General features: G+C 33.0%; 1 protein-coding gene across 5 annotated transcripts in view; it reads left to right on the forward strand.

Moving 5' to 3' along the window:
• The window catches only part of LRFN5 (leucine rich repeat and fibronectin type III domain containing 5), a 307,913-nt gene that overhangs the window by 271,974 nt on the left and 9,340 nt on the right, over positions 1-26,599 (forward strand). For 3 of the 5 annotated variants that reach the window (XM_017977070.4, XM_035260404.3, XM_054239896.2), the window contains 3 exons: positions 11,928-13,332; positions 16,121-16,833; positions 23,686-23,729. In XM_017977070.4, the coding sequence (XP_017832559.1) occupies positions 11,948-13,332; positions 16,121-16,833; positions 23,686-23,729 (2,142 nt within the window). In that variant the 5' untranslated portion in view covers positions 11,928-11,947. The remainder of the gene's footprint in view (positions 1-11,927; positions 13,333-16,120; positions 16,834-23,685; positions 23,730-26,599) is intronic. The other 2 variants (XM_035260405.3, XM_078334826.1) reach the window with 1 other exon arrangement.

Raw genomic sequence — 26,599 nt, forward strand, 5'->3', positions numbered from 1 at the left:
TCTATACAGATATATTAGTTCATTCTCACGCAGCTAATACCGACATACCCAAGACTGGGTAAGTTATAAAGAAAAGAAGTTTAGCTGATTCACAGTTCAGCAGGGCTAGAAAGGTCTCAGAGAACTTACAATCAATGTGAACGAAGAAGCAAACATGTCCTTCATCACATGGCAGCAGCAAGGAGAAGTGCCAAACAAAAGGAGAAAAAGCCCCTTATAAAATCATCAGATCTCATGATAACTCAGGCACTATCACAAAAACAGCATAAGGGTAACCACCCCCATGATTGAATTACCCCTCACTGAGTCCCTCCTATGACACATAAGGATTGTAGGAACTACACATTGAGATGAGAGTTGGGTGGTGACAAAGTCAAACCGTATCAGCAAATAACTGTCTACTAGCCAGATTAATTGTATTTATTTCCTACAGGTGCTACTGTTTTAATTAATTAAAGTTTTTAATATAAAATTGTCTTCCTCTTTTCTACACGCATCATTCCCCTTTCCCAAATATTTCCCACTTATTTCTGAACATGCATAGGAAATGCTCATTATCAACAGAATTTCATTTTAGGGAACCATTGCCACCTGTGCCAGCTGACTCAACCCCAAACTACTGTTATTCCAGCATTGTAGGGAATTTTCACAGCCTCTTAGCACTGGCCTTTTCTAAGCTGCTTTTTCTTCCAAAGCAATTTTCTGCAATAAAGAATACATTTACCTTCACAGTTCCTAGTAGTATTTATTCGTAGGATCCATAGATTCTCAGCGTGACATAGTGTCTCTGAAGGGAGACTTTTGAGTAGGCAAGATAGGTGACAACTCAAGCCATAGAAATTAAAGAATACTGAGATTTCTTTACATACAGAAATTACTTTCCCTTTTACGAGGTGGAATGTATACACCTGAAAGAACACTTAGCATTCTAAATTAAAGTATTTAGATGATTTCAGTCATGTCTTCACTTACCAAAGAAAAATGAATGACTATAGTTAAGTGTATCATTTTGGTTGCTTTCCAAGTTGTTTTGATGTCTTTACTGTGTGAAAGAAAATAGTCTTTAGGATCCCACACTCACAATGCCAAAGGGAAAGTTAAGCTTGGAAACTGAGTTATGCAGTACTGTCTTTCTTTTGTTCCCCAAAAGAGCTGTTATTTCACAACCCTGTGTCTTGACTTCATATGTAAATCAGGCTCCCACAATAGGTCACATATTTACCCAGCTGGCCTCCCTCACAAATTGCTCATGAGGAAATTCTTTGTAAGCTACTAAGTCTTTCAGGATACGTATTTCAAGATACGTATGTATCTGTATGTATACATATAAGCGAGATGTCCCCTCCTATAAACTAGCCCTAAACCCAAATTCTGTTTAAACTCACCCTGACTATGTCAATTAGCAGCTTATCTTTACAGATGCAGAACAAGAACAGACCAGAAATCATTCCTCCATCTACCCAGAGAAAAATGCATAATTGACTTTTTCTCTATTCTATTTGTTCATGTTTTCTATATTTTATGTAAAATGTAGATATACTGACAAGAGGAATGCATAATTGACTTTTTTCTTTACTCTCGTGTAAAATGTAGATTTACTGAGCTTTAATCAGAGTATCACAAGAATGTGACCATTTGACTTACTACCTACCTGCCCTCTCTTTTTTCAACTTGCTCATTCTCCTTTAAATATTCAAGTTTCCAACACCTCTTGGGAAAAATTACATATTACAGATGCTCCTGGACCTGTGTTTTTCCCAGACACATCCTCAAATGTTGGTTAAATAAACCTCTATCAATGGAGACCCTTGTCATAGTCACTTTTGAGTTAACAACAGTAATCTGCTAGCATCTTTAAAATATAACTTGATTGTAAAGAGAGACAAGGAAAATAAAGGTGTAAATGATGAATGTAAAGTGTTATTGGTTACAATGTGAGAATTAACAGTCTTTTATGTGAAACTTGCATAATCAGAAAAACAATACAAATAATATTTACCACTGGAAATCTAACACACTATGAAAAACATGAGTTTGGGAAATAGATCTCTCTTTCTTAAAACTGTCTTTTTATTTACTTTCTATACAACCTTGAGAGTATTGCTTAGGTTTTGTAACTTCAATTTTATCATACAAAGTGGGAATAAAGTAACTATATGTAGTTGTGCAAGTATTAAATAGGATTTGGTATAAGTACATATTATAGTAAGTCCATTTTAGCTTTCTAATGTAAAAGCTAAAATGTAATATGTATTGAATAAGTTTATTTTTATTTTATTTTATTTTAGTCAGGGTCTCATTCTGTTGCACAGGCTGGAGTGCAGTGGCATGAAGAAAGCTCACTGAAGCCTCAAACTCCTGAGCTCAAGCTATCCTGCTGCTTCAGGTTCCAGAGTACATGGGATGACAGGTGCAGGATACTATGCCTTGATAGTAAATGTTCAAAAGGATATAAAACATATTTTTATGTAGCCTTCATCTCAATTTTAGAAAGCCATGAATTTCTGGAATATTTGCATATCTACAAGTTAGAGAGGCATGATCAGGACAAATTTTCAACTCAGTAAATTAATTATTAGTTATCAGTATGTTAAGCTGTTTTCTCATATATAAAATAAATAAATCATTACTTACTTTATCTTCAATGAATGATAACTATTATTTTAAAAATTATTTGGCTCATATAAGTAATCGATCACTTATCTATAGTTAATTTATGTAAGTAATGTGTGTGTAATTTGTATCACACACACACACACATGTTGAGAACAAAAACTACAGGATACTACATTAAGAACTCAGAAACCCATTAGGATTATGCACATTTAAAAATCAAAGTATAATAAGTCAACATTTTTGTAGTTGGCCATCTATTTTAATTGTTTACATACCTGTTTTACACAGATCCTAACTCTCTAAGTTTGGCAGATTACAGCATTGCACATTGTATATGTTGCAGTTGCTAAATACATCTTTCTGAAAATATTAATGAAAGGACAAGTGAATGGATGTGTGTGAGAATTTAAAAAATTTGTTTTCAGTGTACTTAGCAATATTACTAGTAACTGTTATAATAATATACTAAAATATAATTGTTCTAGGTTATATATGTCATATTTTGAGACCTGAATTTTAGAGGCTCAATAATAATATTCTTAATATGTATTTTAGTGGAGAATGTAGTTAAAATATTATCATTTATAGGATCTCTAGAAAAAAATGGCAGAAAACTTAAAATACTTGAAATAAAACTATCAAAGGCATTTTAATAACTAAGCTATATTATAAAATATCCTTTATAATGCTGTAGCCACTTAACACATCCCTCAACAACTCATCAATATCAACAGATATTAACATTTTCCTCCAGACATTAGTGGAGATGAAGGAGCACTAATTGAATTGATAGAGTTCTATTGAATAATGGCAAGGTAGCTAGCTACAAAGGATCCCAATAGCTTTCCTTTAACTCAACATATAAATTGCTACCATATTGGTTTCTGCAGGAAATAGATTATATTCTCATTGGTTGTAAGATCTAGATTCATTTTTATATTTCATCCTGGTTCCCAAATAGCTATTGATACTTTCGAGCATATGTCATTTACTAGCCATGATGGAAAGATGGATGTAGTAATGGAGTAATAGACTCTTCTATGTCTGAACAGAATTTGCTTCAAATAACATATAATGAAGAAATACATAAATATTATTTAAAGGGCTACAGCTGCATCACTATTTGCTGAGTTATAGTTCCACTCAAATATTTAACAAAAACCTCTCTATGTTCCTTACATTTAAGTATTTAGAGAAAGCAATAGAAAGATTGTGCTTGAAAAGGTTTTACTTAACTAGATTAAAAGTAAGGATAGTGTGCTTCATATTTATGAATTCTTAAATTATTAATTCCAGCAAAGCATGAAAGCTGCTCTGATCTTCCATTCACATTGATTTTTTTTCAAGTGGTTATGTATTAATATAATAAATATGTCAAGAATCAGATTGTGAATTGTAGGAAATGAAAACTATGCTTCTTTATATGAGATCTTACCTTTTTTTTTTTATAAACTTTGAAATCTTTGCCTTGTAGAAATCACTTGGGAAAACTCATTATTCACAATTTATATGATCTTTTTTCATTACTTAGAGGTCTCAAACAGAAAATAGACTTGAGAGAATGCTCCAGACTTTACTCTTACTCTTACTTTCTAAATCACCATATCTGTAGTGATTGTATATATGTTGCTGATAAAAAGTAAATGAGGCTATGTAATAGGAAATCTAATTTAAGTTGCATTGGAATTACATCTTTGAACATATATGACAAAGCTAAGAAGACTTACGTTCCTAAAATATGATTAAGTTTCGATTAACTACAGATAATGAGCCCTTTTATATATTATTCTTCCTTTGGAACAGATATTCAGAAACATAATGAAAAATCCCTCTTACCTTTTTAAAAAAATTTAATCAGCTACTCATAATTACTAACAAGTGGCAAGAACAGCATGAAGAATTTCTGTAAACCCTTTACCTGGATTCCCAAATACTCACAGATGTGGATTTAAAAACTACCATAACAATTCAAGCACGACTACATTTGCTTTCCTCATCTTCTTGTCTTCCTTCTTTCTGTTTCTCTCTCTCTCTCTCTCTCTTTCTATATATATGTATTTACATAGATAAGTATATATAAAATTATATATTATGTACTTAAATTGTATACATAACTCTTCATATACTATATATTTAAATTATGATAGATATGTGGACATACAGACCTCCACCTTGATCTGGAATTACCTTTATGAGAAGATTTTGATTTTGAATTCAGTTTCCGTAACAAATGTGATATTGTTTATATTTTCTATCTATCTCATTTTCTATACATTTTCTTATATTGGTAGTTTGGTCATTTGCATTTTACAGTTAATTTGTCCATTTCCTCTAATTAATTGAGTATACATCTTGACATGCAAGGGGATTTGCATTGTCTTATTCTCCTCATTGGCAAGTTTTGATTTCTCTTATTTTTTCTTAATTATCTTACAGGGATAGGTCAATTTTATCAATCTTTTCTAAAAAACAGCTTTTGATTTTATGCATTTTTTCTGTTTTTTTTGGTCTGATTTCTATTTTATTAATTTCTGCTGATTTTAATAGTTTCATTTCTTCTATTTATTCTGATTTCTATTTTCTAGCTTCTTAGGTATCAAGTTTAGAAAACTGATTTTAAACCATGTTTTCTTTCTAATATATTTAGTCTGGACTACCTTAACAATTCAAGCACACTACTTTTTTCTACCATAAATTGTGTTATACTTTAATTTCATGTTTGTTCTGTCAAAATATGAGTTATTTGTTCTTATGTTTTCCTTTGATCCAAAGGATTTTTACTTTCTAAACATGATATTATTTCTTAAATATTTTGTCTTTATTGATTAATGATAAAATATCATGTGGACAGAAAATGTTTTGGGTAATTTATTGTATATACTTTGAGAATTAAAGCCCATTTTACAGATAGTCTTGCTCAAGTTCCATAAGAATCTAGAAAGAATGTGTATTCTCTATTTATTGAAGTTGCATTTTATAATTGTAAGTTAGGTTAGGTCTGATGATAGTGCTGTGCAAAGCTTTTTTAGCTACTGCCCTCTCTTTTTTTTTGTCAGCTTATTCTATCAATTACTGAGAGAGAAGAATTTGTATCTCCAATTGTAACTGTGGATTTTTTTTTAAATCCCTTTTTTTTTTTGTCTTGTGTCATTTTACGTATTTTGAAGATCTTTGGTAAGTGCATGCGCATTCAGTGTTTTCATGGTTTCTTGATGAATCGATTCTTTTTCTCTATAAAATGCCCATATTTATCTCTGATATACTCTTTGCCTTTTTCTAATTTATAGCCAGACCAGCTTTTTATGCTCAACATTTTAATGGCATATCTTTTTCAGCCTTTTAGTTGTTCATAAATTTATTTTCAAAGTGTATTTTTCTAAATGCTTCAGGGTTGGCCTGGCTATATTAGGCAGAATAATAATCTTTGTCTTTAACTCTTACATCCCAGTTGTGTTTGAAGTTTTTGATATAGTTTAGGATTAAATGTACTACCTTGGCAACAATTTTCTGTTTTCCCAGTGGGTTCATTGTTTCTCTTTTCCTTCTATACTTGTGAACTTCTTTTGTTATATCTTGCACAGAATATCTGAGATAAATTTTTCTTAGATTTTGCTTAGCTGTGAATACATTTTTTATGCATTTTGAAGGATACTTTTACTGGATATAAAATTCTAGGATATAGCATTTTTTCTTATAAATTTTAAATGTATTATTCCATTTCTTTTGACCTTAATTCTTTATGATAATTCAGTTATAAATTATACAGTTATTCCCCACATATGCAATACCTTTTCCTCTGCCTCTTTTAATAATTTTTTCTCTTTATATTTGGTTTTCAGCAATTTGTTCTTTTGTGTACAGGTGTCTATCTGCTGCATTATTCTTTTTATATTATCAATGCCATCAACTCTGGAGTCTTTTTAGATATTTTTCCTTCTACTATTTATTCTGCCTCATTCTTCCTTTCTTTTGGAGAGGGATTGAAATTATGATTATATTCGTGTCATTTAAATATTTTGCACTCAAATATAATACTTTTTGTTCTGTTTCTTCAGGCTTTTTTTTAAAATCTGAATTTAGATTTATTTCATTAATTTGTCCTTAAGTACATTTATACTTTCTTCTGCCGTGCCTAATCTTTTGTTAATAAGATATTTTTGTATTTTTAGATTATATACATTTAAAAATTATTTTTCTCATCTCCTAAAATTTTCCATCAGATTATGCATGATGTCCATCTTTTCCTGTAGACACTTTAGAAATTTTATTATAGTAATTTTATACTCCCTCTGGTAATTGTAATATCTGGAGTGTATCTGGGTCTATATCTATTAATCACTTCATTTTTAATGTTGGTCACTTTTTCTTGACTCTTCAAGTTCATATGTGAATTGTCACCTCTTTGGGAATTTCCTATTTACTAAAACCTGACATCTGTGCCCTATAGTGGTTTTGCAGATCCATCTCTATTTTACAGATGAATCTTTTGATTTCCACATTTCTGGAGGCCTCATCATCCTGCTTTATCGCTGTGGGGTCACATTTGTTGGTGGTCTAGGAGAATTTTTTGATCTTGAATCTCACTCTTCGTATTTTTCCTTTCTTTCTTTCTTTCTCTTTCTTTCTTTCTTTCTTTCTTTCTTTCTTTCTCTTTCTTTCTTCTTTCTTTCTTTCTTTCTTTCTTTCTTTCTTTCTTTCTTTCTTTCTTTCTTTCTTTCTTCTTTCTTTCTTTTTTTTTTCTCTTTGCTGTAGCTACTCCATAGTCTACGAAGAGAGATATCATTTAGGTAGGATTTTTCAGCTGCCTAGTATCACCCTAGGCATTTTGTGGTTAAAATCAGAAATATCTGTATGGAGATGATGGGGGCTGAGCTTTCCCACCCCTCCGTCAGTCCTGATAGGCAAAATCCCTGAGTGGCTCTATTTTTCTCCCAGTTCCTCTGTGTCTTTCCCTTTCTTTCCAAGCTGAAAAGCAGGGTTGCCTGAAAGACTTCTTTCAATTTTCCTTTCCCTCCTCAATTTTTTTCTGAAAAAAAAAGGGTGCATCTGAGAGAAATTTCTCTACTCTTTTTCTAATCCTATATTTTTAAAATGACATCCGTGTTACTCAATGAAGGTAATGAGAATTAGATAGGTGTTAATGCTTTCTCACTGCTGCTATTGGGACTCTTGTGGATTCTATTTTATTATGTCCACCCACAAATGCATTCTTAAATGTTTGGTAAAATGTAGGTAGGTTTCATTTTTATCCAAAGTTAAGTTGAATAGGAAGTGCTAGTTTCTTTTCTGTTGGAGCAAGTAGAGCAGCAGCTATGTATTTCCTCCCATTTATCAAGGACTGTCACTTCTGGAAGTTAGGTTCTTTACATTTCTTTGTATTTCAAATGTTATAATGTTACTAGTTTTTAAAATATGGTTTATACCTTATCCAGCTTATTTTGTTTGTTTAGGGTGACAACGATGATCTTACTACTTTCTATATTTATTCCAGAAATAGTTTTTATAAACATAATAAAACACAACAAAAATATGGCATACATATCTACAAATGTATCATTTCTGTTGTTCTTCATCTATTTATAAAGTTTCAACTTTCTTCCATCACATATAATATTTTTCAGCCTAAAGAGACTATCCTTTACATTTTCATATAAGTGCAGGTTTGATAGTGAAGAAACTCTGTTTCTCTTTTTTTATATTTTATAAAAGTATAATCCCACCTAGGCTGCTAGGTTTTCCTTTCTTCATGCATTCCTTTTTATCTTCACTTAGAAGATGTATTTCATTATCTTCCATCTCACTTTATTTACAATGAGAAGTCAGTGAGGAGTCAGCAGTTACTTTTGTTTTGTTTAGCTTACCTTATTGTAATCTGTTTTATATCTATGTCTACATTTAAGATTATTTTTCCTCTTGCTATCTGCAATTCAACAATGATATGTTTTCATATGGTTTCACTGTGTTGTCCTAGAATTTGTAGATTGGTATTTTTTATAACATTTAACAAATTATTTGATTTCTTTAAATATATTTCTGCCTAACAGCATCCTTCTGATATTGCAATTATGTGTATGTTTGACTTCTTAATACCGTTTCACAGGTCACTGGATTTTTGCTTACTTTCCTTTCATCACTTTTTAATCAGTATTTCAGGATGGTTTGTACCTATTACCCTGCCTCCACTTACATAGATTACCAGAGCTCTTGTTCAATAACTCTCTCTTCTCTGGTACATCCTCCCACAAATTCAAGCCACCTGAGACTCTCCGCTCTTTGTATTTTCAGTTTAACAAGAGTGTTCATATTTTGCCTTATGTCCCCTTTTTGTGCTGTAATTTGGAAAATGTTTCTGAGTAATTATAGAATTTATTTTTTAACTCACTATCTCAGGGGTCACAGTTCTGTATTTAATCGTTTCCAATGTCTAACACTTGTTATTCTATATATTTTTGTAATTTTATTTGTTAATGCTAATTTTGGAAGCACTAGTTTAATACAAGTTAGCAATGAACAGAAGATTCTATCTTTATTTGTTGATAATGATAATTTTTATTAACTAGAATCACATTTCCTATGTCATCCAATAGGTGTTTTGCCAGATACCTATTAACCTCAGTAGGTAAGGATTCAGGTTCAAGAGGCTGAGGATGAGACCCAGAGCCAGCAAATGAGACATGGGGTTTGATTAGTGGATTACATACAGAGAAGTGTCCAGTGGTGGCAGGCTAGATAACATATCTCCCTTATGTACAGTCCACTGGCAGCAGGCTGGGCAGGAAAACCACAACTGCTTGCAATTTATATAGCATTTAACACCCTCCCCTTAGGGATCTTCACCTGGCAGCCTCTATTTAACACAAAATTCAGGGACCTCAATCCCCTGTGGATCCCATGTTCCATTTGACAGGCTGGAGGATCAGATGTTTCTCATAGACAAAGAATGGATCTCCAGATTGGCCATTCCTGGATTCCCTAGCTCAGGACACACATTCAGGTGCATGTAATCTGGGGTCATTCTAAGGGTATGTTTAAGTTATTGCTATAAGGGGCTTTTACCCTACAAAATGCATCAAATAATTAAAAGTCATAAAATATGCTTTAATTAGAAAACTAGGCATGATATTTCCAGGATGATTTAATATTTCATATTTATATTAAGTTTTAAAGATGTATGATTTTCTTTTCTTTTCTTTTTTTTTTTTTTTTTTTTTTTGAGATGGAGTCTTGCTCTGTTGCCAGGCTGGAGCACAGTGGTGTAGTTTTGGCTCACTGCAATATCCGCCTCTTGGGTTCAAGTGATTCTTCCGCCTCAGCCTCCCTAGTAGCTGGGACTACAGGCTCATGCCAAACGCCTGGCTAATTTTTGTGTTTTTAGTAGAGATGAGATTTCACCACGTTGGCCAGGATGGTCTTGATCTCTTGACCTCGTGATCCACCTGCCTCGGCCTCCCAAAGTGCTGAAAGATGTATGATTTTCTACAGGTATTTTCTCTCATGGTTTTAAAACTTTTTGTAATGGGCTGAGTAAGGTAGTTCATGCCTTTAATACTTGAGCTCAGGAGTTTGAGCCCTGTCTCCAAAAAAACAAAAACACAAATAGCCAAGGTGGTGGCACTTATCAGTAGTCCCAGCTGCTAAGAAGGCTGAGGTGGAAGGATCACTTGAGCTGAGGAAATCAAGGCTGCAGTAAGCCATGATTGCACCATTGCACTCCAGCCTCCAGCTTGGGTGACAGTGCAAAAGTTTGTCTCAAAAAAAAAAAAAAAAAAAAAAAAAGAAAAAGAAAAAAGAAGAAAAAATGAAAACCTGATGCAATGCATGAGAACTTTTAATCACATGTGCACTATTATTTTTATTTTTGAAGATTGATTTCAATACCATAAACTTACGATCAAAAAGAAAAATTAAAATTGTCAAAATGTGAATTTGTTAAATTTGGATACATGTAAACTTATTGAGATTTTAAAAGAAGGATAACAATATGATACCTTTTAGAACATACTGTTAAGTGAAAGCACTGGTGGCTGCTTTTCAGAGCATATCTTTCTTTAAAAATCGGTGGCTCACGCCTGTAATCGCAGCACTTTGGGAGGCCGACGCGGGTGGATCACGAGGTCAGGAGATCGAGACCATCCTGGTCAACATGGTGAAACCCCGTCTCTACTAAAAATACAAAAAATTAGCTGGGCACGGTGGCGCGTGCCTGTAATCCCAGCTACTCAGGAGGCTGAGGCAGGAGAATTGCCTGAACCCAGGAGGCAGAGGTTGCGGTGAGCCGAGATCGCGCCATTGCACTCCAGCCTGGGTAACAACAGTGAAACTCCGTCTCAAAAAAAAAAAAAAAAAAAAAAAAAAATCCACGTTTATAACTAATAAAGTATTTTAATATTTAGGAAACTTGGTGCTATTGTGGAAAACTTTCAACCTTGTTATATTTGAGAATACAATTTTTGTATTTCCAGTTAAGATGTGAAGGTGGGCTGGGCACAAATCCCAGCAATTTGGGAGGCTGAGGCAGGTGGATCACCTGAGGTCAGGAGTTAGAAACCAGCCTGGCCAACATGATAAATCCTGTCTCTACTGAAAATACAGAAATTAGCCGGGTCTGGTGGTGAGTGCCTGTAATCCCAGGTACTCAAGGAGACTGAATGGTAATTGCTTGAACCAGAGAGGCAGAGGTTTCAGTGAGCCAAGATCACTCCAACCTGGGCATCAAAGCAAGACTCGTCTCACAATTAAAAAAAAAAAAATGTGAAGGTTGATCTATGCCAAGACAATTTGTAAAGATGAAAAAAAAATTAAACAAGAATTTGTTACCCTCAAAGGTCATCCTGTAAGCTAACAAATATTGTCTCTTATTGCTTCCTTTTAGGCTACTGAATTGACCTGCTTACAAATCTTTAAATATACTCTAATTCTTAAAATATCTTTATGTAAGAAAAATGTCCTTCAGAGTCTAGGGGATGTTTTCCTGAACTCCCAGGCCTATAATCTGAGCTGGATAGGTCTTTAGTTCACCCTTGGAGTATCCTGGACATACTTCAAAAATGGCCCTTAATTTACAGAATTATAATAATCTTTTGACTTTTTGTTTTTCCCACTTGATTTTAAATCCCATGAAACTATCAATGGTACATTATTCATCCCTAGTGTCCATTATAGACTACTACAGAATACATATTAATGCTTGTTAAGTAAACAAGTGAAATTATTTCTTGTTCCAGATTGCATACAAATATTATTCTAGTAGAAATATGAATATGAATTAAATCATTGGATGCTAACATTCTACTTTGTGTCTTCTGTTACAGGCTCTTAAATCTGATCTACAATGGAAAAAATTCTTTTTTATCTGTTTTTCATTGGCATAGCAGTGAAAGCTCAGATCTGTCCAAAGCGTTGTGTCTGTCAGATTTTGTCTCCTAATCTTGCAACCCTTTGTGCCAAGAAAGGGCTTTTATTTGTTCCACCGAACATTGACAGAAGAACTGTGGAACTGCGGTTGGCAGACAATTTTGTTACAAATATTAAAAGGAAAGATTTTGCCAATATGACCAGCTTGGTGGACCTGACTCTATCCAGGAATACAATAAGTTTTATTACACCTCATGCTTTCGCTGACCTACGAAATTTGAGGGCTTTGCATTTGAATAGCAACAGATTGACTAAAATTACAAATGATATGTTCAGTGGTCTTTCCAATCTTCATCATTTGATATTAAACAACAATCAGCTGACTTTAATTTCCTCTACAGCATTTGATGATGTCTTCGCCCTTGAGGAGCTGGATCTGTCCTATAATAATCTAGAAACCATTCCTTGGGATGCTGTTGAGAAGATGGTTAGCTTGCATACCCTCAGTTTGGATCACAATATGATTGATAACATTCCTAAGGGGACCTTCTCCCATTTGCACAAGATGACGCGGTTAGATGTGACATCAAACAAATTGCAGAAGCTACCACCTGACCCTCTCTTCCAGCGAGCTCAGGTACTAGCAACCTCAGGAATCATAAGCCCATCTACTTTTGCATTAAGTTTTGGTGGAAACCCTTTGCATTGCAATTGTGAATTGTTGTGGTTGAGGCGTCTGTCCAGAGAAGATGACTTAGAGACCTGTGCTTCTCCTCCACTTTTAACTGGCCGCTACTTTTGGTCAATTCCTGAAGAAGAGTTTTTGTGTGAGCCTCCTCTCATTACTCGTCATACACATGAGATGAGAGTCCTGGAGGGACAAAGGGCAACACTGAGGTGCAAAGCCAGGGGAGACCCTGAGCCTGCAATTCACTGGATTTCTCCTGAAGGGAAGCTTATTTCAAATGCAACAAGATCTCTGGTGTATGATAATGGAACACTTGACATTCTTATAACAACTGTAAAGGATACAGGTGCTTTTACCTGCATTGCTTCCAATCCTGCTGGGGAAGCAACACAAATAGTGGATCTTCATATAATTAAGCTCCCTCACTTACTAAACAGTACAAACCATATCCATGAGCCTGATCCTGGTTCTTCAGATATCTCAACTTCTACCAAGTCAGGGTCTAATACAAGCAGTAGTAATGGTGATACAAAATTGAGTCAAGATAAAATTGTGGTGGCAGAAGCTACATCATCAACAGCACTACTTAAATTTAATTTTCAAAGAAATATCCCTGGAATACGTATGTTTCAAATCCAGTACAATGGTACTTATGATGACACTCTTGTTTACAGGTAAGAAAAATTAAGCAAATTTGTATACGTGCCATGCCTCTTAGTATAAAACTTGTTAATGTACTACTGATTTTTTTTAATTGGCAGTGCTGTTCTGTGTTGTAATTTCATATTTTAAAGTGCATACTGTAAGCCTTGAAAAAGGTGGTAATCCAGGTGGGGAGATATTTTGAATGGTATTAATTTTCGAGAGTTCTAATTTATATTTAATATTATGCTTACTTACTTTTTTCCCCCTCATCTAAGATGTGACTATCAGAGAACAAGACTGATTTATTATAAAAATTCAAAAACATACCAGAACTTACACATCCACATGAGTGTTCTTTCCTTCAAGGAAGTCACGTTGGGAGGCTATACCATTATCCCAATGATGCTGCCATTGCTCAAAGCACTTTTGGAATTATCTTTAGAACCTTCGTCATACTATTTTGAATATCCTCAGTGGTGGCAAATCTTCGTCTTTTGAGGGTGAATTTGAATTTTGGAAACAAGCAAAAGCCATTTGGAGTCAAGTCTTGTCAATAAGGTGGGTGATCAAGATGGATATTGCCATTTTTGGTCAAAAATAGGATGTAACTATAAAATAATGAGACTGATTTTTGAGTGATTAAGGTGTGTGTGTGTGTGTGTGTGTGTGTGTGTATGTGGTCATGTTGTCTCATGTGTACTGGTTCTTAAGACAGTTCCAAAAAGAAACTTTATAAATAATTTGAGCAGTGAAAGTATCACTGGAATTAGGTATGTAACCTCCAAGTAAGGATGATGATGGAGAATTTGCACCTGCTAAAGAATTTCTGGTATGTTTTTCTAAAGTTCAGCCTCATTGATTTATAGTCACATCTTGTCCAATTTTCAGTTAAAAATACACATTTTTGCCCTTTCATATAATTCCACTTGTGAGAGAATATTATTACCCCCTGGGAAATGATGCAAAACCATGCCTTTGAAAGATATATATATATATATATATTTTTTTTTTTTCTGTTTAAGATAGTCAGAAATCAGACCAGCTCAGTTCCTATGTTCCCAGGTGAATTGTTTAATATAATTTTATTTTCATTCCTGTATGGAAATGAGAGTAATTAAGAAAAATGCATAGACTAGTAGGCAAAATTAAACCTAACCTAGCTAGTCATGTGACCTGTCCTGGGGAGGATTCTACCTGGGTGAGTTTCAATTCCTCATTATTACAAGGAAGAAATTAGACTATAGGTTTCTAATACCCTTCCATCACCAAATATATGGTAATATGGACTATGATACCTATATATTAGCTTAAAGTAATTTTCTCTTGTCATACCAGGCTCTTCACATAACCCATGGGCTATTGTCAATGACAAATACCCCTCCTCACCCCTCACTTTTCTGTAGCTATTGGATATTCTATAAATTTTAAACATTAGCTCTGTGAAGTAAGCCAGGTTTTATTTTCCAAATTCCAGAATTTTAATTCTGCTATGACAAGTAAAATTCAGTGTAACCTTGAAAAAATTACTTGAATCCCTGACCCTTTTGTCATTTGTAAAATAGTGATAATGCCAGTCTCATACAATAATTGTACAAATTATATTTTAATGTATACAAAATGCTTAGTAATGCCTGTTATTTATTTTTAAGTTAGGTCATATTTGGTTGCAACTGAAGAAACAGTAGAAAACAGACATCAACAAGAAACTTTTAGAAAGTAGTTGATTCAGAGATGTCTATAAATTCTTTTTTAAAATTAATTGATTAGTTTTTTTATTTATTTTGAGACACAGTCTTGCTCTGTCACCCAGGCTGGAATGCAATGGCACCATCTCAGCTCACTGCAACCTCTTTTTCCTGGGTTCAAACAATTCTCCTGTCTCAGCCTCCTGAGTAGCTGGTACTACAGATACCTGCCACCACTCCCGGCTAATTTTTATATTTTTGGTAAAGACGGGGTTTCACTAAATTGGTCAGACTGGTCTCAAACTCCTGAACTCAGGTGATCCATTTGCCTCGGCCTCCCAAAGTGCTGGGATTATAGGTGTGAGCGAGCCACTGCGCTTCGCCTAAACTCTATACTTTATTAAATGTGCTCTGATGGAAATTTGCGGTAGCATACTGTGGGATGAGGGATTTATGCTCTGGCCAACAGCCTTGCTTGTTCATGTTTCTAGGATAATATTACTTACATATTTTCATTATGCCCATTTATAGATTAAAGCATAATGGGGTCCTAGTGATGATGACACTAAAAAAGAATTAGATTTGTAAAGAAAATATTTCCATCTTAGTAATAATCTTCGTTATTAAATATATATATACTGGGGACCCTTTCATTTTACTGGTTTGAGAAATAAATGCTATTAAATGCATTTCTATTCTGATTTCTAATGTGATTGTCAACATTTACCCTTCCTTTAAATTGGCTTTTAGTCACAGAGGTGTTGTAAGTGCTAAATGGATTTATTTAGTAGTCAGATAGTGTCATAGTCACACCTTTCAAAAGTAATTTGTCATAAATGATTTTTTAGCAGTGTTTTTTATTAGGAGACCTCCTTTGCCAAGCAATAAAATTAGTAAGCTTGTGAAGGCCTGGTCCAGGCACCATTAATATAGTACAGACCCTGACAATGACTTTTAGCCATTTTAAATGGGTAAATATGAGATTAGATAATTTTCCAATAATTCATATGTTATAAATATGCATATCTTAATGAATACAAAATGACACCAAACTAAAGTCATAATGACTTTGTGTGTATATGTTTTGTTTTGTTTTGTTTTTAATATTAACACAAATTCCATTGTCCCTCAGAATGATACCTCCTACGAGCAAAACTTTTCTGGTCAATAATCTGGCTGCCGGAACTATGTATGACTTATGTGTCTTGGCCATATATGATGATGGCATCACTTCCCTCACTGCCACAAGAGTCGTGGGTTGCATCCAGTTTACTACGGAACAGGATTATGTGCGTTGCCATTTCATGCAGTCCCAATTTTTGGGAGGCACCATGATTATTATTATTGGTGGAATAATTGTAGCATCTGTGCTGGTATTCATCATCATTCTGATGATCCGGTATAAGGTTTGCAACAATAATGGGCAACACAAGGTCACCAAGGTTAGCAATGTTTATTCTCAAACTAACGGGGCTCAGATACAAGGCTGCAGTGTAACGCTGCCCCAGTCTGTGTCCAAACAAGCTGTGGGACACGAAGAGAATGCCCAGTGTTGTAAAGCTGCCACTGACAATGTGATTCAATCTTCAGAAACTTGTTCGAGTCAGGACTCCTCTACCACTACCTCTGCTTTGCTTCCTTCCTGGACTTCAAGCACTTCTGTGTCCCAAAAGCAGAAAAGAAAGACTGGCCCAAAGCCAAGTACCGAACCACAGAATGAAGCTGGCACAAATGTTGAGTCCCAAAACACTAACAGGAACAACTCAACTGCCTTGCAGTTAGCTAGCCGACCTTCCGATTCTGTCAGAGAGGGGCCCACATCTAAAAGAGCACATACAAAGCCAAGTAAGTTTCTCACTTTGCCTGCTGAGAGATCCAGAGCAAGGCACGAGTACTCCCTCAATGGAGAATTAAAGGAATACTATTGCTATATTAACTCGCTGAACACATGTGGACTGTTTTCTAAAAGAAGCATGTCTATGAATGGGATGTTTATTCAGTCTGACTGTTCTGATGGTCATAGTGGAAAAGCAACTCTCAAATTCTGAGGGGCTACTGGAAAGCTCTGTGTCATTTATTATTTCTTTTTCATGAAAAATTATTTTGAGAACTCACATAGAAAATTGGAATTTGCAATTCCAATGCTGTCTATAAATAAACCTTCTCAGGTACACTATATATATATACATGTATAACTATATATGTATGTATGTATATGTATACTGGAAGGAAACATAAATAAAATGGATGAGGGAAAAAGCATGACATAGCAGCAGTGCCTTTCCCTATTCTAGGACTAGCAACAGCAGATTAAAAAATAAAAATTGTTACAGAAAAAGTAAGCATTGCATAAAAATGATATGTTCTCCAATTTTACCAAGGGCCACCTATGGATAATTGATATTTTTTAATAAGGAGGCTGTATATTTTATTTCAATGGTAATAGTGTTGCCTTTGTTTTTCAGGAAATGTTGTAGAACAACTTTATGTTGCTAAATTATTTAAAATAAAGTATTCAATTAGTATAGTGAGATAATGTTAAAATAAGTTCCCTTCTAAACAACATCCTTGGTTCAGGTGCCTTAATGGTTCTAAGATATTTCTCCTCCATGACACAGCTTTTTCAGTGGAAAGGAGAAAAAAGTACAATTTATTTTGGATCCATCAACGGTCTAATAATATGAAGGTGTTTTGTTCATTTAATACACATTTTCTGAATGAGTGAGGAGTTTTATATTGTTCTCAATGCAAGATAAGAGGGAGACAAACATAGAAGACTGCTTTTATCAAAGGAGTGTTTATTTTTATCAGCAAGTAAAATTTAAAAACTTCTAATGGTGTTCTCATTATATTTATAAGTCATTGCTCATTAAGCAGATAGCGGTGTTTTCCCTTCTGCACTATAGTTTTGCAATTGAATGTTTTTCTTTTAAAGTAAATGCGTTTGCTATTTTAACCAAAAACTGTGATAAATACAACTAGAAATCCTGCCAATTAGTGGGAATACATCATGTTTTAAAACAAGATTTTAAATATAGTAGAAACTAATATTGCTCCTGGATAAGATGGAATTCTTGGAAATTTACTGAAATCGAGGTCTATAAATAAATGTTTCTATTAATTCCTTGAAAAACTTAATTATATGCTAACTTAATGGTGTTTTATTAAAGATCTGTAAACAGGGTTAACATCAAAAAGGTTTCGTTTTATTTTGTTTTGAGAATAAGTCTCATGCAAGAACTTAGGCCAATTCCTTTCCACAAAATAAATGACATTTTAGCTGTAATAGCGTAAGTACTTTACTATCTTATATTAAGTACTCCTTAGGAGTAAGTTAAGCACACAGTAAAGTTTATTAACTTTTTCAGATCACTTGAAATACCACTTAAGACACAAGTGAGGAATGTTGGATTGTTAATTTCCTTCTGTTAGAAGCATTTACAACAATTTCAGTTACTTTTAACTTGATAGAGCCACATCTTCTCATACGCAATGTATCATGATGGCATTCAATAGTATGTAAGATTAAAGCAGTTAGAGATTTCTTTCAGTGCCAGTGTTGAAAATAATTATCCAGTAGGCTTTTATTTATTTAGGTGTTTGCTAAATCCCTTCTCTGTCCTGCTTCTGTTTCTAAAATGTTTGTCTTTCACATTTGCAAGGTGTGATCACCCTTCACTGCTCGGTTATGTATTTCTTTCTTTTTTTTGTTTTTTTAATTGGATTTTAGGTTTTGGGGTACATGAGCAGAGCATGCAAGACAGTTGCGTAGGAACACACATGGCAGTGTGCTTTTCTTTCCTTCTCCCCTTCACCCACATTTGGCATTTCTCCCCAGGCTATCCCTCCCTACCTCCCCCTCCCACTGGCCCTCCCCTTTTCCCCCCAATAGACCCCAGTGTTTAGTACTCCCCTTTCTGTGTCCATGTGTTCTCATTTTTCATCACCCGCCTATGAGTGAGAATATGCAGGGTTATGTATTTCTTTTAAGGGATAGATGAGATTACATGTGGTAATAGTTTGTGAAATCAAAAGCAGCACTCAGAGTGAAATATGTTTTCAGCACCGTTAATGTAGTAATGCTCTAATTCCAACTAAATATTTTTAATTAACATAGATTGCAAAAATTCATATTTTTAATGAACAATTACACAATTCAACACAAAGGTGTTGATTGGTAGAAGCTAATTAAATTTACCCTACTTAGATTTATCAGTCTGGTATTAAAAAATATTGAACATACAAATGCTTTTAAGACTTATAGAAATGAATCCCCAAAGAATTTCTGGAATTATGAAGGTTGTGATCAAAGATAAGGATGCCCTGAAATCAGGCAACATTAGCAAGGTTAACATATGTACTCTAAGTTACTGATGAACTTACTTTGTATTTTCTAGTACTTTTGAAAGAAAATTTCCCACTTATGTTTCTAATGAAACTTTGATTAAATATCTTATATTTCTCATAGACATTTAAAAATACATGATATTTAACCATATGAAATTTATTTCGTTTGACTAACACCATTGAAAATCACTGCCATGTGTGTACCTATGCAACTGTCTTGCATGTTCTGCACATGTACCCCAAAACCTAAAATGCAATAAAAATTTTAAAAAAAAGAACATAATTTAATGTTATTTAATATATTTTTAGTATGACCATTTTTACAATATTTAAACCACATGCTTGAATACTTGTTCTTAAAAATGATAGAAAGGTGAATATGTGGCCCGAGATTTTGCCCTTCAAAAAGTCTATATTTTGAGAGATTAACAAAAGACTGGATTATCAAGAGGGTCACTTTTTTTTATTTGTTTATAAACATATGAAGACATTTTTGCTTAAAGTAATTGCACTGTGAGTGTCTATGGAAAAGTTGGGGATAATATTACCTATCATGATATCTGAAACAAAATTTTTGCTTAGATGAATGAATGAGTAAATATATAGATAAATAAATATGGATAGGGAGGAAGGTGTAAAAATAAGAATTTTCATTAACAAGATTTGTGATCTAAATATTATATTACTGCAAGCAACAAATTCTCTGTCCTTTTCTTGTTTTCCTTTCTGTCATTTATTATTGTATTCCTCGTTTAACCAGTCATCTGTATGTAGCATGTGGTTTGCTGTTTGTTGTGTCTGGCCATATTATGTTTTTTCATTTTTGTCATTTTATATTCTAGTTTCAGCTTGTTCAATGTGAAAAACAAACACAATAATGTGTTTGGCATTATGCATATTTTAAATGACATTTACTTCAAATATTTTAATTGCATTCCTGCATTATTTTTGTTCCTTTTGAAAAATTGTCCCTCAATTGAAAATATAAAACTATTATTACAGAAGTGTCATAAAGGGATAATGAAGCATCTAAAGCAGCCTAAAATTTTTAAGTAGCAGTATATTTTAGTTTGAAGGATATTGTTTATTTTAGTCTAAAAATATATGAATACATAACTAAATAAAGTACAATTTAAAGAAGAAACAGTGACCGGATGCAGTGGCTCACACCTGTAATCCCAGCATTTTCAGATCCCAAGAGGAGCAGCTCACTTGAGGTCAGGAGTTCAAGATCAGTATGGCCAATATGGTGAAACCCTGTCACTAGTAAAAACACAAAAAAATTAGCTAGACACATGGTGGCGGGAGTCTGTAGTCCCAGCTACTTGGGAGGCTGAGGTAGGAGAATCGCTTGAGCCCCGGAGGGAGAGGTTGTAGTGAGCCAAGATCTCCCCGACTGCATTTCGGCCTGGGCGACAGAGTAAGACTCCATCTCCAAAGAGAAGAAAAAAAGTAAATAAATAAATAAATGAATTAGACACAGTAACACCTGAAATGGCCAATTTATTTCCTTTTTTTTCTAACCATTAGAGGAGTCAGTGGAGGTCTCAGTAAGTTGTTTCACGCTTTAAAACAGTAATTTTTACCTGCTTTGTAGATGTATTTTACTTAAAATTTTGGAATGTAAGTTTTGAACCATTCTAAGAAATCTCTAAACGTAACAAGTGTAATCTTTGAAAGATGCATACTTTCTCCAAAAATTTGTAAAGAATTAAAAAACATAAATGTGTTCCATTTGTCTCCAGAAATATTTTTCTTTTTGTTTTATAAAGTACTTTTTCTTCTAGTAAAAGTACTTGTATTCATATGAATTTTACTATTTTATTTGCTTGTAGTTTTGAAAAGAATCTATATCATTCATAAAGCTAAAATTTTTAGAAGTTACCCTAAAATTTACATCAATTGCCTTTTAGTTCCTAAATTTAAGTTTTTCTCTTTTGTTATAGTAAAAAATTTAAGGATTTTTTTTAATTTCAGGAGTTTTTAAAAATCTTTAATTATAAAGGATCATCTTGTAGGTACAATTGTGAACCTATGAGACATTTCTTAAGAAGATAGCAAACATAAGCCATTGTCTTCTCAGCATAGTTGATTTCCAATTGCATTTTATTATGCTAAGAAAACACTGTTCATTTATGTTAGATAGAATGAAGACTATCTATTGTTTTTCCCTTGCTCAGCCTTCCCCTGTTTCAAGAACAGTCCAGTGATTTTATTTTAACAATGTATGCTTCTGTGTTAGTGTTTTGAGGAAAGGGCTTCTGCACAGCGGTGGATTGTGTATGGAAAGGTTATTTTTCTTATCCTCTTTTGTTGCCATTAATAACACTTTACCTTAGAATGTTAGTGACATTTGATGAAATTTATAGACAAGAAATATATCATTTTAAAAATGGCATTAAGAAAAGAATAAAAGATCAAAATTAATATTTGAATTTTTACTTTCAAAGGACAGATTACTCAGTCTTTTTCTTCCCATGCTAGATAAATACACAGTGGGATTATGAATAAAATTAATTTGCTCATATCTTTCTTATTTATTCATTTATTATTATGTTTTCCCACAGAAACAATCAATTCTTGTAGCAGTATACATAAGACCACTTAAAATATAAAAAGAGTGGTAAACATATTGTGATCGAGCCATCCTAAAAATGTGGTGTTAACTGAAGTGGGATATAGAAAGATAAAGTAACAATTTATAAGCAGGAATATATTTAAGTAGTAAATTACCTCAGTAAGGTAATGGTAATGCATTGGGAAATTCATCAAATTACACACATTGTTAATATAACAATGTAATCACTGATCACTTTGGTAAGTGTAACAGTACACTTGTCTTCTGATTATGTTCAGCTCTTTCAAAAAAATTTGGCATCTAAAGTTAACACTAAGTAAATATGTACATCACATATATTTGTATAAATATATATGTGCTCAACAAATATCTGGCTGAATATATACTATATAGACATATAAATATCTATACTCATAATATTAATCAGCTAAAATCATAATTTTATGTCCATAAATTAAATTGCAATTACATGAAAAAACATAGATTTAAATTGGTTATCGGAGAACTGCTCCCAGAAAAACTGTAAAAATTATACCTGTTACTTATTAGATAACAATAGAAAATAAAGTACAAATTTAATTTTATGTATTTTTAATGATAACCACCTCTATAATCTAATTTCATCCATTTCAAACTTGGTGACTATTATGTTCATGAAGTCTAAAAACAAAATATTTTCAAATTCATTCAGGAAAAAGCCATGCTGGCCCCTTCATTTAAAGTATTTGTGTTTGGAAGTGGTTGTACATTTAATTTTACCTGACACATAGGCTATGTACATATTATGTTCTGCTCTAGAATATCTCTAATAAATAATTATTGGAGTAAAGTCATGAGCTTATGAAATATACTATGTTGGCTGTTGGCTCTACCATAGTACAATTGTGTAATCATTTATTCATCTATAATGTGAACATGTCCTATTATTGCTTTTATGTAAAATCTAATCTCCAATGGCCATTGTATATTTACATGAATATCTGTGCTGAAGGTTTTGTAAAAAACAATCTGTCTCAGTCTCGTGACACTCACCTGTGAATCCTAAGAAGGATTTAAGATTTACTCCTAGTTTTCTCTCATGTGTCAATTCTCAATGATTAGAAGATTTGCTTGAGAAGAAGACATTTTGGAAAGAAATAGAATGTGTGCTGCACAGGTTTATGTAATGGTATTAAACATTTATAGGCAATTGGAACCTACATATAAATATTTAAAGGAAGAATGTATTTAGAATGTTAGTGTCTTACACAAGGATGAACAGGTACTTGTTAAAACATGAGCTATTATTTGGAGAGTGGGTACTGAATGATGGTTAATATTATAAATGATTATTTTATACTATATATGGTGAACATAGTTAAACTATATTTTCTGCTTTGAATTTTTTTCTTGATGATTTTTGGATAATAATCATATGAATCTATATAGTTGAAATACCAACTGTGAACTGGGAAAATGAACAGAAACTTGATTATCTTATGGAACTCTGTCAGGAAAAGAAAATCCATATTGAAAATCATTCAGTTATTAGAGTGATATTTTTGAAAATTCTATTTTTAAGCTTTAGGAATAAGAAAGCAGTAATAGAGAACTGAAATATTTTAAGAGTCAATTGCAATTAACCAATGAACTGGTAAGATTTAAAAAAAAATCTTTAGATGAATCTTTGTTAATTCTTGGTATAAAGTCTTACCAAGATTTCAGTAGGAAGTTTTCTGAATCTATTTCTTTAAAATATGAATTGTTTATGACACTGAACATTTTATTCCCAGATGCTTTGCTGACTAATGTTGACCAGATTGTCCAGGAAACACAGGTGAGATTATTATTACCTGTAAATACTTCAACACTTAAGTCAGTATACACTTTTCATAAGTTAATTTTAAGTAATTGGTTTGTTAATTTGTGTAGCCTGTTGAAATTTTCTTTTAGAATTTACTTACAGTGCAGACTGAAGTTTAGTTTGGTTAAGTGAATTTACATTTCTAAATTCAGAGATATTTTGGGTTAACTAAACATCTCTGATTTGTCCCCAAAGAAATAAAGTTAATACTAATAATGCATACAACTTTGGAGTTACTCTTGTAGTCATACATGATGTAATATACAGTTCTACAAATACTTCCAAATGCGAAGACAGTACCTTGATAAGTATGTGTTTACTCCTGTCCATGGCCTCCATATCCTAATAAGAGCTGAGATGACACATGTCTCATTACAAACAGATGAACAGAAATGTTTCAATGTTATCTAAAATGAATGAAGCCTCTTTAAAATGGAGCAAAAGACTACATATGAAATATTCATGGTATTCCTTTGTCAGCAACCAATTATTCTTCTTGAGTGTTTTTTTTTTAATGTTTGAAATGAGTATTTAATTCTTGAATTTTAATTGGACTGGAGAGTGTGTTTCCAGAGCAGAGCAGCACTTTAGCAATCTGTTCAAACAGCTGGAAGCATCAGCCATTTGCTTGAGGTTTGGCATACACACACACAAAATCTGCTTTTAACAGATCTAAAAAAGGTCATTGATTTATTTGCTGGTAGTAAAAATAGGGTCTTGGATTTTAACATTTTATATTTAAAAGAAAAATAACTTCGTCAATTTTCAGGGTCTTCACTAATGAATTCCATCCACAAACCAAAATGTTTTCATGCATCATTTCTTTACTGAATTTAGAATTCCATTCTTATGTTGCAAAAAAGAGCAGACGGCTCATGGGAAACAATCAATAACACAATGTCTGGCACATACTTTGTGTTCTGTTGCGTGCAGTGAATTGACCCGCATGAAGGTGTCTTGTTTCTTCATCACCCCTTTTGTTCAGTCTCAATTTTACCCTCTCTTCTCATTTCTCTTCCCCTCTCTAACCATTACTCTCTGTTCCTCTTTCTATCGCTATCTTTCATTTTTAAAGTTCATTTGTCATGTAACTTTAATAAATCATATCCAACCTGAAAGTTAAGATACCCTTAGATAAGGATTAGAAGGTGATTAATCTATAAGAAACACAAGCCAAAATGGTACTAAACGTTGTATCAAAATTTAGAAGCAGATGTGTAAATGTCTAAGTAATTTTTCAATTATCAATTTAAAGAATTTCCTAAAAGTTCACATTTGAAAGGGCATATTGTATATGATTATGCTTATATTTTTATTTTTCTGTATTATTAGAAATGGAATTTGGAGATAACTAATTTCTCTGGAAGTCTTTGTACCACTAGATACAGCACAAAATTTGCCAATGTGATACATATATAAGGCTTTTAATAATGGCTATCTTAAAGTGATTAGTATTACAAAAAGTTAAGAAAATATCATTAAAAATAATGGCTGTCATAATATTATAGAAAACTTCCCTTCCTACTTAGGCTACTTTTTTCCTCCTTCTATAAATATTAGCAAGTAAAATAAATCCAAAGACAAATAGTTGTTTTAAGGATACATCCTTCACTTATTAACTAGCTCCTTGCTAACTTTCTATTATTAGATTTAAGTTACTGTATGACCCCAAGGTAACTATTGTTGATCCTTGGTAAATGATTTGTGCTACAGCAGGCCTGTGTCTATCACTGTGAGCAGATCAGTGATGCCTCTACGGACGACAGTGTGTGACCTGTGTGTTTTTAGCTATCTCATAGCCTTTAACAGTGTAATCATGTGAATGAACTGCGGTGGAGAGCAGGCAGAGAACCTTTGTGATTGTAAATTTTTTGTTCTGGGTTTTCTGTAGCCAATCATATTGAGGTACCTGTTAAGATGAATTTTTTTCTAAGCAAAGAGAACTAAAACACTTATTTCATTTCCATTATTCATAATATGCTCCATGCCAATTTTCTTTTTTAGAAGCCTTTTGGAATGTGTATAGAAGTAGAATGGCCTTGAAATATAATATAATTCTTTTATAATATAATCATAAAATTTTAATGACACTAAAATGAATTGAGAGCAAAGGGGAAAGGAATTATTGATAAAATTAATGCTGATGACTCTACATGGAAATTAGCACTACCATATAAATTTTCCTTGTGTTTGGCCAATATTTTTATCTTTACAATGAACACAGTAAAATATTCGTTATGCTGTTTGGCAGTTAAGTTAGAAATAGTGGGGTAGTGTGCATTTATGCTGAAAATGCCTTAAATAAAATTTCGTAAGAAGTATCTGCTGTATTCTGACCAATAAAATATGTATGCATTTGTGTGTGTATGGGTGTGTGTGTGTGTGTGTGTGAAGCTTTGCACAAGAGCTATAGCTTATTCTCTGATTGCTTGCACAGGCCTTTAAGATAATTACTTCCTGATTTTAATAAATTTGACTTGTGATTATTCCATATATACTGTCAAGCAATAATGTAAACTTTGCCATAAAATCTCTGTTACAGATGAGTACAGTTTTTTAGATAATTAATATATAAATTGATAAAAAGCTAATGTTGATTATAAATACATAACAACATTGGTAAAGATATGGAAAAACACAGGGTTAGAAAAATACATAAAATAATAGCCAAAGAGAAAAGCAAATTTTATGTATGATGTAAATATGCTTTCAATATGTTTCCAGGTGAGAGTGATCAATGAAAAATATTTGCTTCTGCAGGAGGAGGTTTCTATGATTCTTTACAAGTAAATTTTTAAAATAAGAGTTATAGAATAAACACATATGTAGGAAACATTCAGCAA

Source organism: Callithrix jacchus, chromosome 8, assembly GCF_049354715.1.
Source record: "Callithrix jacchus isolate 240 chromosome 8, calJac240_pri, whole genome shotgun sequence".
Taxonomy (NCBI): domain Eukaryota; kingdom Metazoa; phylum Chordata; class Mammalia; order Primates; family Cebidae; genus Callithrix; species Callithrix jacchus.